The sequence below is a fragment of the Argopecten irradians genome, chromosome 2 (genome assembly GCF_041381155.1).
Source record: "Argopecten irradians isolate NY chromosome 2, Ai_NY, whole genome shotgun sequence".
NCBI lineage: Eukaryota > Metazoa > Mollusca > Bivalvia > Pectinida > Pectinidae > Argopecten > Argopecten irradians.
The window spans coordinates 11,173,617-11,188,880 of NC_091135.1; the positions used below are offsets into that span (position 1 = coordinate 11,173,617).

General features: G+C 33.5%; 1 protein-coding gene across 1 annotated transcript in view; it reads left to right on the forward strand.

Moving 5' to 3' along the window:
- LOC138314436 (integrin alpha-PS1-like) overlaps window positions 1-12,672 on the forward strand; it is a 53,965-nt gene extending 41,293 nt beyond the window's left edge. Inside the window, exons 24-26 of the mRNA XM_069254761.1 lie at window positions 219-8,802; window positions 9,081-9,415; window positions 12,198-12,672. Coding sequence (XP_069110862.1) covers window positions 219-323 — 105 coding nt within the window. The 3' untranslated portion in view covers window positions 324-8,802; window positions 9,081-9,415; window positions 12,198-12,672. The remainder of the gene's footprint in view (window positions 1-218; window positions 8,803-9,080; window positions 9,416-12,197) is intronic.
- Window positions 12,673-15,264: the final 2,592 nt, after the last annotated feature.

Genomic DNA, 15,264 nt, shown 5'->3' on the forward strand with positions numbered 1-15,264 from the left:
ATTAGAGGAGAAGGATATTTAATAAGTCCTGGCACCAATTTCTTGAAACAAACTTAAGGCAACAACTGACTTAAGTCAAAAATCTTCATATAGGTTACATAAGGAGAAAAACTGAAGTTTTGACTTAAGTCAGCACTTTAGTTTCGAGAAATCAGAGTCTTGTTATAGACTTGCTTCTTAATTTTGTTAACTTAACAATGCTTCTCTCTATTCTGTAGTGTGGCTTCTTCAAGAGAATACGACCAACAAAGGAGGAGGGCTATGAACCAACGTATCGGGGAGAGATCATTTCTGGTATTGAGAAAAATGGAGAATTCAAGTAAATATTTGATATTGAAGATGAAGTCCATGATAAGGCATACAGCTGATTCCAGCGACTTATAGATGTACAACTGAGGATTGGCGGGGCCAGTTATCCTGAAGAGGTCATTTCTGGTACAGAGAGAAAAACGGAGAATCGGATGACCGTCCATGATAAATGACATATATAGCCTATTCCAGTGACTTACAAATATACGTCAGAGGAGCGATAAGTGTCCAAGTATCGCTGAGAGATAATATTTGGTACAGAGACAAACATAGAAAGTTGACCGTCCAAGATAAACGATATGTATTCATACCAAAATTAAATACACTGGCATATGATATGTCCAGCTTTTTGACAGAAGTTCATCGCCTGAGTAGAGAACAATGGGGGTAAACTAAAGCTAACTATTACATCATAGTTTTGTCACAAACTGGTCCTTTTGAGAGAATTGTGAAAATATCCTGCTCAAAAGGGAAATGTGATAAGATAAGAGAAAGCAAAGGAGCAGAATTAACGGTAATAAGATACTTGTAAGTAAACTTTATGTATGTATGGACCAGATAGCACTTTCCACAGCTTTGCTTTTGTGCTGTTTTAACATTATTATAAAATGTACGAATTTGTGAAGTATATTAGATATGTAAGTTTAGTTTAAAAAATGTATTTTTGGATAAATTTTAAGCTGTCAGTAATTCGCATTTTGATCAACAAACACAAAGTGTATAACAGGGAAATCTCTGTGCTGAAGTAATTCTGACGATCAATTTAAGTGAAAAAAAATAGCTATCGGTCTTGATAGATGTCGGTGGTATCTTACCATATAATGAGTATAAGAACAAGCACAGACATTTTCAAACCACACCGATATTCATCATAAATTTCAGTTAAACTGACGTGAAGCTGAGGTATCATAGCAACAGTTTTAAAGAATCTGTGTTTTAAATGTTCAAAAGATCTTAATAGTAAGACAGGTATTTCAGGTCACTGGATACTTGTATGTTGTACTTGTTGAATTGTGTTGTAGAGAATTATCAAGCAGAATTTTTCACAATCAAGATAAGCATGTCAGTTTTTACCATAACTGTACTGCAAGCAGTCCACAAATAGGGAGCATCAACTTTACAGCAGAAAAAATAATTTGACAAATTTGGAAATTTCTCCGATGAAGTTTATTTTTCTTGTTCAGAATGTTTATTCAAAGCATCAAGACATAAAAATTGAGAGAGAGAATAATTTGATGATTTCTGTAACAAAACTTTTTTTTGTTTTTACCAATATTTCTGTTACAGAGATAGAACAGAGATGAATTATTGAACTGCTTCACAGCTGATGGAACAGCTGTGTGATTTATTGTTGATTGAATTTAATTAATTAACAATTTTAATTAACATGTTAATTTTAATCTGTGATATGTAGAAAGTTGTATTGTATTCCTAGCTAATGGGAAAATGCCAAAATATGTTCTCGTGAAGGTTGCTGTCAGCTTTTTATAAAGGTGTCTACGTAGCTTACAAAAACTACTACAGGCTGTCTGTTTGCTTTTTGTAATTGAAAGTTTCTTTTTGACAAAAACTAAATTATGAAATTGTGTGAGACAAATATGATATGTTTTCAAAATTTTGTCAAGAATTGATGTGCAAACTTTTTGATTTTTTTTTTAATTATGAAAATGTGCGAGACAAATATGAAAGTATGTTTTCAATTCAAGTTTTCAAAATTTTGTCAAAAATTGATGTGCAAACTCTGATTTTTTTTTTTTTTTAATGACCTAATCATTATTATGTAAATTACACTTAGTTGTGTGACTGTGTACACAAATACAGCCACTCATCATTATCTAAGAGGTTGTTGGGGTTCATTTTCATTTGGGAAAAAAAATTGAAGGGAACTATATTAGATACCTACCGGTAGGTATATCATAATTTAAGAGAATTTAAAAGAAAAAAATCTAAATAGTTAATATGAACAAAGGTTGATCTAAAATACAGTCCGTTGATAGAATTTGTGACTTTTTTTCCGTTTTATATATATATATACAAAATGTATGTATACTGGCATGAACAGTACATGAACATATGGAGTGGTATATGCTTTAATAATTTATAGGCGCCAATTATTACAAAATGTGTTGTACATAGTCATATTATTGTAAAATTGAGAAGTAGAAAATTGACGTCAAATTGTAATTACATTATTGACCTCAAGTCAAGCACTCCTGAGCACCCATTTGAACTGGAGTTCATTATAAAACTTCAAGGTCGAATATCCATTCAAGGAGTAAGATATTTAACTTAAAAATAGTTATTTTCTATTTAATAATGTATCATTAAATTTACAAAAACTTAAAACAATGGTAAGGCATACCAGATACTTCCTTCAAAATCTAAATGACATATTTGAAACTGGTATATTCCATACTCGCCAACTTTTTGATATTCCCATGGGGAAATTTCACATGTTTAAACTTTTTACCTCAAGAAAGTACTTCTTAGTAACCCCCTATGAAGAAATTAAAGGTAGATTTTTGCATATTTTGACCTGTTCTTTCTGATAGTATAGTCAGATTTTTGACATTTTGAATATTAAAGAATTTGGACTTGCTAAAATGGCCTAAAATGGGGGTTCAACATCAGGAGTCTCCCTCCAAAATAGGGAGGGTTGGCAAGTATGATATTCAATTTTACCCAGGTCATGTTTTCCAGTCTGTTCCAGTTATATGTGGATTGAGTGAAAATTTGTAATTAGTTCATTACTGGCTTACTGCCAATATGACTCTGCCTATTTAATTAAGGTCGTCTGCTTATATATGCTATATGGTACCTTTGTATATTATATGATATATTCACAACCATTCCTAAGTCAAACCTTATTATAAAGTGCTGTGTATTCTTTGGTGTACGTACATGTGTTAAATTAATTTTTTTTTACATATTTAGAAATTTCATTTACCCATACCCCATTCCCTTATCTATTATATTTTTTTCCATTACCATTTAAGATGAATGACATCGTTGGTTTCTTTTGTAAGGTGCTTGATTTCAATTTTTAAGATATTAACATGTACATATATATATATATATATATTTTACTGGCTTTAGTTGTCTGTGTGATATAGTTTGGCTTTTTCTAATTCCAGTTTGATTGTGTAATCGTAGTTTAGTGGTGATTATTCGATTTACTCTATCGAACAGGTCAACATTTCAAATTTTCTGGAACCTTGGACTTTACTTATATAGCAAACCTATTTAGAGACAGAAAGAAGTAATGGAGATATTGCTTTGTTTGTTATGAAGTAGTAGATATAATAAAATTATAATTATTATCGGAGAAGAGGTCATTTTAACCAGTAGATCGTTAGTAGGAACTTTTGTATAATTTCAGGTCCATGGTTTTATTTAACATATCTCACTCACTTGTTGTCTTAGCACGAAAAATCTTAATGATAGCAAAATGTTTCCAGTACAATAACAGAAATACTAAGACTATATTGTCTGCATAAACTGTACCCTGTTTCAGGGCTTTAACATTAATTAAAAACCATTAGATTAAATCAATTAACACTAATTGATAATTAATCTCAAATAATGTGACGTAAAACTATATGAACTTACATAAGCTTACATAAATGTTGCAGAGCTAGGCATCTTTTTCTTGACGAAATCCATCAAAGGTTATGCTCAATTATTTCTTGCTCAAGTTCTAAATAAATCATGGTAAATTGGTAATGATTATTCCGACCCAAGCATGCTTACAATTAATCTGACCTTCTTATACCTCTTTTATTTCATGTGAATATTTTTTAAAAAGTTTTGGCGATGCTTAATTTAAAGGTGGATCAGGGCTAATAAACTTGATTCCACTCAAGTAACATTTATATTACTTTGAAAGTGACGGAAAAGTTAGAATTACGAAATGATCACATGATGTAACATTGATAATTAAAAAAAAACATCAATTTTATCCAGCTATCACCAGAACAAGTTTGCTATCTTTGTGATGTGTCAGGGCTTCTCTATAGAAACAAAATCATTTAGATAGGCATGATTTTATTTGATCATGTATTTTTGTATTGTTTGTAAATAAACGTTCGGTAATGTGTGTGCGTGTGATAGGACTACACTTTTATTGTATATACACTAACAGGACATATCCTACGTACCCTACAATGCTGTGTTGTCATAGTAACCAAAGTCTTGTTAGCTTGTCACATTAGAAAGGATACCAGGTATCAGTTGTGTCTTTGATGTGATAAGCTGACAAATACTTGCCATGTGTAGTTTAGTTTCAGTAGCTGTTCATGCTTGACCACAAGTCTAACCTCTTGGCTGATTTTACTAATGAACCATTCTTTAATGGCGGGCTTTATTTCAGGGTTAAGTCACTTTGAAATGTTTATAATGTTTTTTAGACAGATTTATGTATTGTTTTTAGCCTTTAGATAGTAATAAGTGGGTTAGCCACCAGCTACGACAAAACTACCCAGAAATAACTATCTTTATTGGCCACAACAGAGGTGTTTTGAAGTTAAATGCTAAATAACATCAAAAGGTTTAATACAAAAAAAAAAAAAATATCTGATAGAAATGTATATGTTTGTTTATTAAGTTGTATCACCAACACTGGTTGACTTCTCGTGTAGATTCTGTAGGTTCTCCTACATCCTATTAGAAATTCAGATTTGGGTCGAGTTTACTTGGTTCACTCAGTACATTTGTAAATCTTTTCTTTTTCTATCATTTGTCTTGAAATTTCCCCTGCTATAAAGTTTGGATTGACATGAATATCTAGCCCTGAGACTGACTCTGGTCACTGCTTGCTGCTTTTGTGAGATAAGCCTCTCCACATGTAGAGCTTTTTATGTGCTTTAGTGATGATGTTTAATTGTTTAATTAGTCACATGAGTGGTCATTCATTCACTGACCGATCGAAACCTTGAAAGCTTGACCTGACATAGTTACATAATCATGAAATTTAAATGTAATAAGGGTCTTTAAAATCACAGAAATCATCGGATGTAGTGAATGAATGAAACAACTCCTATGTTTGCTTTACGTAGCTTTTTGTTGTTGTCGCAGTCATTTGTATAAAACGCATCATTCCATCTGTAAATATATAGGCCATAACAAATATTAACAGTATACTGTTTATACTATAAACTTACGCATTTATTTGTGAGATCTTCAATTACTGATGTCAATATATACATATGTCATACGTCATAATGATAGATATCATTAAACCATTTATGACGTCACCATGTATCTCGTACTCACCTTGTCATGATTCAGTCATCCGTCGTGTTTCATAACTGATATCAGTAATCATTAACTAAGAATAAGTGACGTTCCTAAATAAGAAATCTGTGAACCATTGTATGTACGGAATGCATGCAGACGTTAAGTTACTAATGATTTGAGATAACTGCTTTTAAATATTGGTTTAATTTCTCTGGGGGGAAATCTGTGATTGTAGTTTTCATTGTTTATTTTATTTTTTATTTTTCACTTTAAAAAAGAAAACTGACATTTTGAAAGAAATTCTTCTGATTTAGTTACAGTACAGCCTTTTCCAGTTGCGAAGTTCATTCCACTGTGATGTAGAACAAAGCAGGCTATTTGTCCATTTGTCCCGTAGATATTTCTTTTATAGGACCCTGTATCTTAGGATTACTTATTACAAGCAGAATGAGTCAGAAGGGAATTAGACATTGTGTGATGCAGAATTCTACAGGTTTGTTAAAAAAAGCTTGGAAAAAAACAGATCTAGAGTACCGTGGTATATATATATAGCCATTAAATACAGTTTATCATTACTCCAGATTTATTTTGAGTTTGCAAATGTAGTCCAGTACAGCATCAATCTAATAATTGTATAATGTCGAGAGGATATTTTAATGCATGACAAAGTATTTACATTGTAATGTGTAATTATGCCAGGATTATGACATTTCAATATGTTCAGAAATATTTACAATGTAATTATGCCGGGATTATCATTATTTAAACATCTTAAGAAATATTTACAATGTAATTATGCCGGGATTATCATTATTTAAATATCTTAAGAAATATTTACAATGTAATTATGCCGGATTATATTTCAATGTTTCATTATATTAGTCATTACATTATAATTATGCCAGGATCATACAACATGTATTTCAATGTATGATCATGAGTCTTGGGATTATATTGTAATTATATGTTTCAGTGTATGATAATATTATTATAATTTCATTAGTATTATATATTACATTACCACATCCACCCCTAAAGACACCAATGAAATCTTCCAGTGCCAAGACTGGAATAGTTCATTATTAATTTAAGGGGGAGTAAGTAAATTATGAATGGTTACCAGTTTTTGGAGTAAGACAATGTTAATGTATGACAGTGTAAGCAAAAGTGCATTGAATACCATATGCCAATCTAATTTAGGTCCATAATTCATTTTTTCTGGCTGTAGGTTTGAATATAGAGAACAGTGAAATTGAGTGATGCATTTTGATAAGACTGATGTGAAATATGTTGGGCAAACTTGAGATCACAGATCTCATTCCAGACGATGGTTATAAAGCTACAGATCACCCTGTGTGTGAATTAATGTACAGATCAGTTATATGATGAATATGAACAGAAACCAAAAATGATGGATAGATTGATTGGTGCGCCATGGTAATGTGTCTGTTTTAAAACTGTTTTTACAGATATTTTACATTTTATTTTTGGTTTAGTTTATTTGAATTGGTTGTGATTATTTTTCAATGTGCCCCCAGTGTGCAGCACCTTTTGTTTTATCCTACTATTTTCTCAGCTTGTATATAATTGACCAGCAGCTCCATATCATTCTGTTTAGATAGTGTAATAATACTTACCTCGGTAGACATATATATATAATTCCTACAGATTTTCCTGCATCATTCCTTACTTTTGCTTTGTTTGCCAAAACAACAGTTTGTTTACGCTCTATATATAATAATAAAAGCTTAATTTTGATACAAGATGATAAGTATGGAGAAAAGTTTGGTTTAGAACTAGAAATTAAGTTATTGAGTATCGACAGTTATGATATTTCAACAGTCTAGATATGTTTTTGAATCAATGTTAAATCTGTAGGTTCTTTGATTATATTAAGCTGGGGTTTAAATGTTGTTGGCTTCTTTTTACATTTTAATTACGTAGTGATTACTGAAAAGATATTTTGTCCAGAACTTATCAATATTGTGCTTTTTGCTGAGCCAGTAGTTCATTTTCCATCACTCAAATCCTTATTCAATTGTTTTCTTCAAACCACCAATTAAGTCATTCACAGATTAATTCAGAGGTCCCCATATACATGTTACATTTACCATATTGAAGTGTAAATGAGATTTGGATGTCCGTGTTGTCATGAAATTCATTTACCGTCCAGATTTTGTTTCCATCTGTTCGTTTAAGAGGATTTTTACATTCCAAGGTTTTGTTAGCAGACTTGTGAACTTCTGTTACTATCAAATAGGAAGGCATGATCATACTCTTACAGGAATATGAAACACAGCCTTGTTTCTGTCGATTCCAAACATCTGTGAAATGTCAATGACAACTACTTTATAGATAGGTTCAGATTTTCGCAAATGAAACAACAAAGATAGGCTATGCAGTTTGTTTCTAATTGTGTAATTGTGTGATATTCTGTTGAAAACTTCCTAAAATCTTTAGTAAATTAGAATTTTATAAATTAAATGATTATGGCATAGTTTACTGAAAACGTACTCATTTTGGAGCAATAATCTTTTTAGCTCAAAATTGATTTTGAACATGTCAGCGCAATAAATTTTGGCATTCATTATCTAACGTTGTTGCTATTTCAAATAACACAGAGAAAATGCAAGGAGCGTAACCATTATCTGTGGCCAAGTGTTCTGATTTGGAAATCGCTAAAATAAGATACCCTCTAAAAGAGCGAGTTTTCAGTATATATAATGAGTTAGTGCCTTTTTTACAATAGACATCTCTGCCTTAGGTTACAGGTTTTTAGTGACAGTGCCTTGAGTGTAGTCACCCTAGATTGGTCCGAGCTCTATGCATTCTGTACAATGTACAACTTTGTCCCATTTGTGCTGCTATGACTAAATATTCCAGTTGATAGAAAAACAACATACTTTAGGTTGTAAGCATGTATGTAAGCTTACTTCTAGTAGGATATGAAGTATGTAAGCTTACTTCTAGTAGGATATGAAGCAGGAATGAATGTAAGCTTACTTCTAGTAGGATATGAAGCAGGAATGAATGTAAGCTTACTTCTAGTAGGATATGAAGCAGGAATGAATGTAAGCTTACTTCTAGTAGGATATGAAGCAGGAATGAATGTAAGCTTACTTCAAGTAGGATATGAAGCAGGAATGAATGTAAGCTTACTTCTAGTAGGATATGAAGCAGAAATGAATGTAAGCTTACTTCAAGTAGGATATGAAGCAGGAATGTATGTAAGCTTACTTCTAGTAGGATATGAAGTATGTAAGCTTACTTCTAGTAGGATATGAAGCAGAATGAATGTAAGCTTACTTCTAGTAGGATATGAAGCAGAAATGAATGTAAGCTTACTTCTAGTAGGATATGAAGCAGAATGAATGTAAGCTTACTTCTAGTAGGATATGAAGTATGTAAGCTTACTTCTAGTAGGATATGAAGTATGTAAGCTTACTTCTAGTAGGATATGAAGCAGAAATGAATGTAAGCTTACTTCTAGTAGGATATGAAGTATGTAAGCTTACTTCTAGTAGGATATGAAGTAGGAATGAATGTAAGCTTACTTCTAGTAGGATATGAAGTATGTAAGCTTACTTCTAGTAGGATATGAAGCAGGAATGAATGTAAGCTTACTTCTAGTAGGATATGAAGCAGAAATGAATGTAAGCTTACTTCTAGTAGGATATGAAGTATGTAAGCTTACTTCTAGTAGGATATGAAGCAGAAATGAATGTAAGCTTACTTCTAGTAGGATATGAAGCAGAAATGAATGTAAGCTTACTTCTAGTAGGATATGAAGTAGGAATGAATGTAAGCTTACTTCAAGTAGGATATGAAGCAGGAATGTATGTAAGCTTACTTCTAGTAGGATATGAAGTATGTAAGCTTACTTCTAGTAGGAATGAGTATGAAGTATGTAAGCTTACTTCTAGTAGGATATGAAGTATGTAAGCTTACTTCTAGTAGGATATGAAGTATGTAAGCTTACTTCTAGTAGGATATGAAGTATGTAAGCTTACTTCTAGTAGGATATGAAGCAGGAATGAATGTAAGCTTACTTCTAGTAGGATATGAAGCAGAAATGAATGTAAGCTTACTTCTAGTAGGATATGAAGTAGGAATATGTAAGCTTACTTCTAGTAGGATATGAAGTATGTAAGCTTACTTCTAGTAGGATATGAAGATGTAAGCTTACTTCTAGTAGGATATGAAGTATGTAAGCTTACTTCTAGTAGGATATGAGTATGTAAGCTACTTCTAAGGATATGAAGTATGTAAGCTTACTTCTAGTAGGATATGAAAGAATGAATGTAAGCTTACTTCTATAGTAGAAGAGAAATATGTAAGCTTACTTCTAGTAGGATATGAAGCAGAAATGAATGTAAGCTTACTTCTAGTAGGATATGAAGCAGAAATGAATGTAAGCTTACTTCTAGTAGGATAGAAGAAATGTAAGCTTACTTCTGTAGTGAAGGATATTCTAGTGATAGAAGTAGGAATGAATGTAAGCTTACTTCTAGTAGGATATGAAGCAGGAATGAATGTAAGCTTACTTCTAGTAGGATATGAAGAGAAATGAATGTAAGCTTACTTCTAGTAGGATATGAAGAGAATGAATGTAAGCTTACTTCTAGTGGATATGGTAGGAATGAATGTAAGCTTACTTCTAGTAGGATATGAAGTGAATGTAAGCTTACTTCTAGTAGGATATGAAGAGGAATGAATGTAAGCTTACTTCTAGTAGGATATGAAGCAGGAATGTATGTAAGCTTACTTCTAGTAGGATATGAAGCAGAAATGAATGTAAGCTTACTTCTAGTAGGATATGAAGTATGTAAGCTTACTTCTAGTAGGATATGAAGCAGGAATGAATGTAAGCTTACTTCTAGTAGGATATGAAGTAGGAATGATGTAAGCTTACTTCTAGTAGGATATGAAGTATGTAAGCTTACTTCTAGTAGGATATGAAGTAGGAATGAATGTAAGCTTACTTCTAGTAGGATATGAAGTAGGAATGAATGTAAGCTTACTTCTAGTAGGATATGAAGTAGGAATGAATGTAAGCTTACTTCTAGTAGGTAGGATATGAAGCTTACTTCTAGTAGGATAGAAGTAGGTATGTAAGCTTACTTCTAGTAGGATATGAAAGATATGTAAGCTTACTTCTAGTAGGATATGAAGTATGAATAAGCTTACTTCTAGTAGGATATGAGTATGAGTAGGAATGAATGTAAGCTTACTTCTAGTAGGATATGAAGTAGGAATGAATGTAAGCTTACTTCTAGTAGGATATGAAGTATGTAAGCTTACTTCTAGTAGGATATGAAGTAGAATGAATGTAAGCTTACTTCTAGTAGGATATGAAGCAGAAATGAATGTAAGCTTACTTCTAGTAGGATATGAAGTATGTAAGCTTACTTCTAGTAGGATATGAAGCAGAAATGAATGTAAGCTTACTTCTAGTAGGATATGAAGCAGGAATGAATGTAAGCTTACTTCTAGTAGGATATGAAGCAGAAATGAATGTAAGCTTACTTCTAGTAGGATATGAAGCAGGAATGAATGTAAGCTTACTTCTAGTAGGATATGAAGCAGGAATGAATGTAAGCTTACTTCTAGTAGGATATGAAGCAGAAATGAATGTAAGCTTACTTCTAGTAGGATATGAAGTAGGATGATGAATGTAAGCTTACTTCTAGTAGGATATGAAGCAGGAATGAATGTAAGCTTACTTCTAGTAGGATATGAAGCAGGAATGAATGTAAGCTTACTTCTAGTAGGATATGAAGCAGGAATGAATGTAAGCTTACTTCTAGTAGGATATGAAGCAGGAATGAATGTAAGCTTACTTCTAGTAGGATATGAAGCAGGAATGAATGTAAGCTTACTTCTAGTAGGATATGAAGCAGGAATGAATGTAAGCTTACTTCTAGTAGGATATGAAGTATGTAAGCTTACTTCTAGTAGGATATGAGCAGAATGAATGTAAGCTTACTTCTAGTAGGATATGAAGCAGAATGAATGTAAGCTTACTTCTAGTAGGATATGAAGTAGAATGAATGTAAGCTTACTTCTAGTAGGATATGAAGTATGTAAGCTTACTTCTAGTAGGATATGAAGAGTGAATGTAAGCTTACTTCTAGTAGGTAGGATATGAAGCTTACTTTAGTAGGATATGAAAGAATGTAAGCTTACTTCTAGTAGGATATGAAGTAGAATGAATGTAAGCTTACTTCTAGTAGGATATGAAAGAATGAATGTAAGCTTACTTCTAGTAGGATATGAAGTATGTAAGCTTACTTCTAGTAGGATATGAAGAGAATGATGTAAGCTTACTTCTAGTAGGATATGAAGTATGTAAGCTTACTTCTAGTAGGATATGAAGTAGGAATGTATGTAAGCTTACTTCTAGTAGGATATGAAGTATGTAAGCTTACTTCTAGTAGGATATGAAGTAGTAAGCTTACTTCTAGTAGGAATGTAAGCTTACTTCTAGTAGGATATGAAGTATGTAAGCTTACTTCTTAGTAGGATATGAAGTAGGAATGAATGTAAGCTTACTTCTAGTAGGATATGAAGTATGTAAGCTTACTTCTAGTAGGAGTCTTACTTCTAGTAGGATATGAAGTATGTAAGCTTACTTCTAGTAGGATATGAAGTAGGAATGTATCTAAGCTTACTCTATTCTACTTAATAGGATATGAGGAGAATGTGCTGGTTCCTCGTTTGGAATATCTAGGAACCACAGTAAGTGGACTTTTTTCAGAGGTCAATTTGCATTAACCTTGTTATATATAGATAACTTTCAAATTTGTGTCTTCAATGGCAATTGAATTTCATCAAAAAACGTTCCAATCACAATTCTGAAATTGTCTTTATTTGTTAAATAAGCTAGCCTCAAAGGTCATTGGCATGAAAACAGGATATTGAATTGTTACCAAAATAATTTAATATATTTTATCATGTATGTACTCTAGAATAGAGTAAAATGCTTTGTCTTGGTTTGAGAGGGTGTGAATGAATCGTACAAATGTTTATATATGTAATCGTGACCATTTCTAACATTATCATGCTTCATAACCTACCATACTACATAACAGCCATACATTTCCAATAAAATATTATTTTATGAAAGAATTGTTTTGTTATACTCTGTTGTTTCGTTTAGTTGAATGCGAGTCTCATGGAAAAAATGATTTAGGATTCACAATCCTAGACACGTCTGCCAATTGTCAACATGAAGAGACTTGGTGCATTGAGGGAGGTTTAAGGGGAAATGTTTGTGGCCTGGATGTAGTCAGCGAGGTTTTAGGGAACACGTTTGAGGCCTGGATGTAGTCAGCGAGGTTTTAGCAAACATGTTTGAGGCCTGGATGTAGTCAGCAAGGTTTTAGGGAACACATTTGAAGTCTGGATGCAGTCGGCGAGGTTTTAGGGATCACGTTTGAGGCCTGGATGTAGTCGGCGAGGTTTTAGGGAACACGTTTGAGGCCTGGTGAAGTGAGTGAGGTTTTAGGGAACACTTTGAAGTCTGGATGCAGTCGGCGAGGTTTTAGGGAACACGTTTTAGGCCTGGTGTAGAGAGGTATTAGGGAACACGTTTAAGATCTGAATGCAGTCAATAAGGTTTTAGGGAACACGTTTGAGGCCTGGTGAAGTGAGTTAGGTTTTAGGGAACTCGTTTAAGATCTGAATGCAGTCAGCGAGGTTTTAGGGAACACGTTTAAGATCTGATGATGTGAGAGAGATTTTAGGGAACACGTTTAAGATCTGAATGCATTCAGCGAGGTTGTAGGGGACACGATTGAGGCCTGGTATAGTGGGAGAAGTTTTAGGGAACTCGTTTTAGGCCTGATGTAGTGAGAGAGATTTTAGGGAACACGTTTGAGGTCTGGGTGCAGTCAGTGAGGTTTTAGGGAACACGTTTGAGGTTGGGTGTAGTGAGAGAGGTTTTACGGATCACGTCCGAGGTCTATGTGTAGTGAGGTAGGTTTTAGGGATTAAATATGAGGTCTAGATGTAGTAAGTAGGGTTTTAGGGAACACGTTTGAGACCTGGTGTAGTGACGGAGGATTTTTCAGGACGAAAAAGGATCCTACTATCAGAAGGAGATGAAGGCCGATTGTGTCTTTTTACATTCAAAATTCACGGTCAGTGTTACTAAAATTAGAAAGTTTGTTTCTTTGTAAAGCTCGGGTTTCTCTGGGCCAATCTATTCTGCTTAAAAGTCCCAATCTAATTAAAATTCGATGTTCATTATCTACTCCGTACACTCCATATGAACATCGATGTTCATACGGAGTGTACGGCGTAGATAATGAACATTGAATTTTAATTTTTAATTAGATTGCTTGTTTGGGATTGCTTAGCAAGCTCAATGGCTAAAGTTAATTATTTATAAGCAATAAAATATATTTACAAAAACCTTTTCTTCCTTTTGATATCTCGAGTTTATTCCACAAGATCCGTCAAACTTTCAGATCCTATGCAGTTCTGTCGTCCCGGAAGTGCTTGCTTGGGCTTAGCTGCAATATTGTAGCTCAAAAGACTTTTAGACAGAAAATGATGTCGTCTTTAGAGCTACAATTGGTGCCTATTACTGCTAATGGAGCAAAGTAATGATTATGCTAACCATTATATAACGTCTGTTTGCATTATATCGTACTTGTTTGATACCCCTTACCTACTCGGCAATAAAACTGAACCACATAAAATATTAAATTCTCATCGAGGCATTATGTTTTTTACATAATACATATGAAGGTCTTTCTGAAGGGAATGTATACGGCAAGTCCACAAATTGTGAATTTGACGTCTTGTGAGCAGTACGGTAGATATAAAGAATGGTAGTTATGTTTGTTTTGGACAAAAATAATATGTAAATGCATGTATACACATAAAATAATCGGAAACCTACAAAAAAGTATAGAAAACTGTACCCGAGTGATTTTCGGAGGCACTGCTCCACTACGACACATAGGGACCAATTCGTACCCGACCGAAAGGTACAGCAGGCCGGGTACGTATATTTGTTCTGGCTTGGGCTTTGACTTTGAAACTTTTTTTTAGAATCAATCAAATACAAACCTGTAATCCCTATTGAGATTCCTCCTCTAGACTCTTTTATATTTGGACGTCTGATAGATGTATCTCGACGAGAGACATCTATCAGACGTCCGAATATAAAAGAGTCTAGAGGAGGAATCTCAATAGGGATTAACAAACCTGGTGCAATGCTTACCTCTGTACCAGTGGTTCACGGGTTTACTCATGAAAATTGCTACATAGGACTTGGAATATTTCCATAGATGTCTTGAATGAAAAGCACGGCCTCTTGAAAGAGACTCTGTAATGTTATGCAACATGAGGCCAGATCCCTAATATGAACACTAGGTCTGAACACTAGGTCTGTTAGCTGCGATGACGTAGCTCTGAACGACGGACGGAAGATTTCTGACAGATGGTCGTCGTCAGAGCTACGATTCCGTCCCATTGCCCGTAGTGTTGCAAAACATCCAGCGGTGAAAATGTTGCATTTCATGTGTGTCATGTAATTTTTTAATTAAATTCAACAATATCAAACATTTTTAACATAAAATGATTATTTATTTACCCACCTCCATGTCTAAATTATGTTTTGAAGCACTTTTGAATGGCTCACATCTCCGACACGGCTCACTTGCATGATGCTTCTCGTTAGAAAGTCTCGCGCTCCAAATATGGCACCTA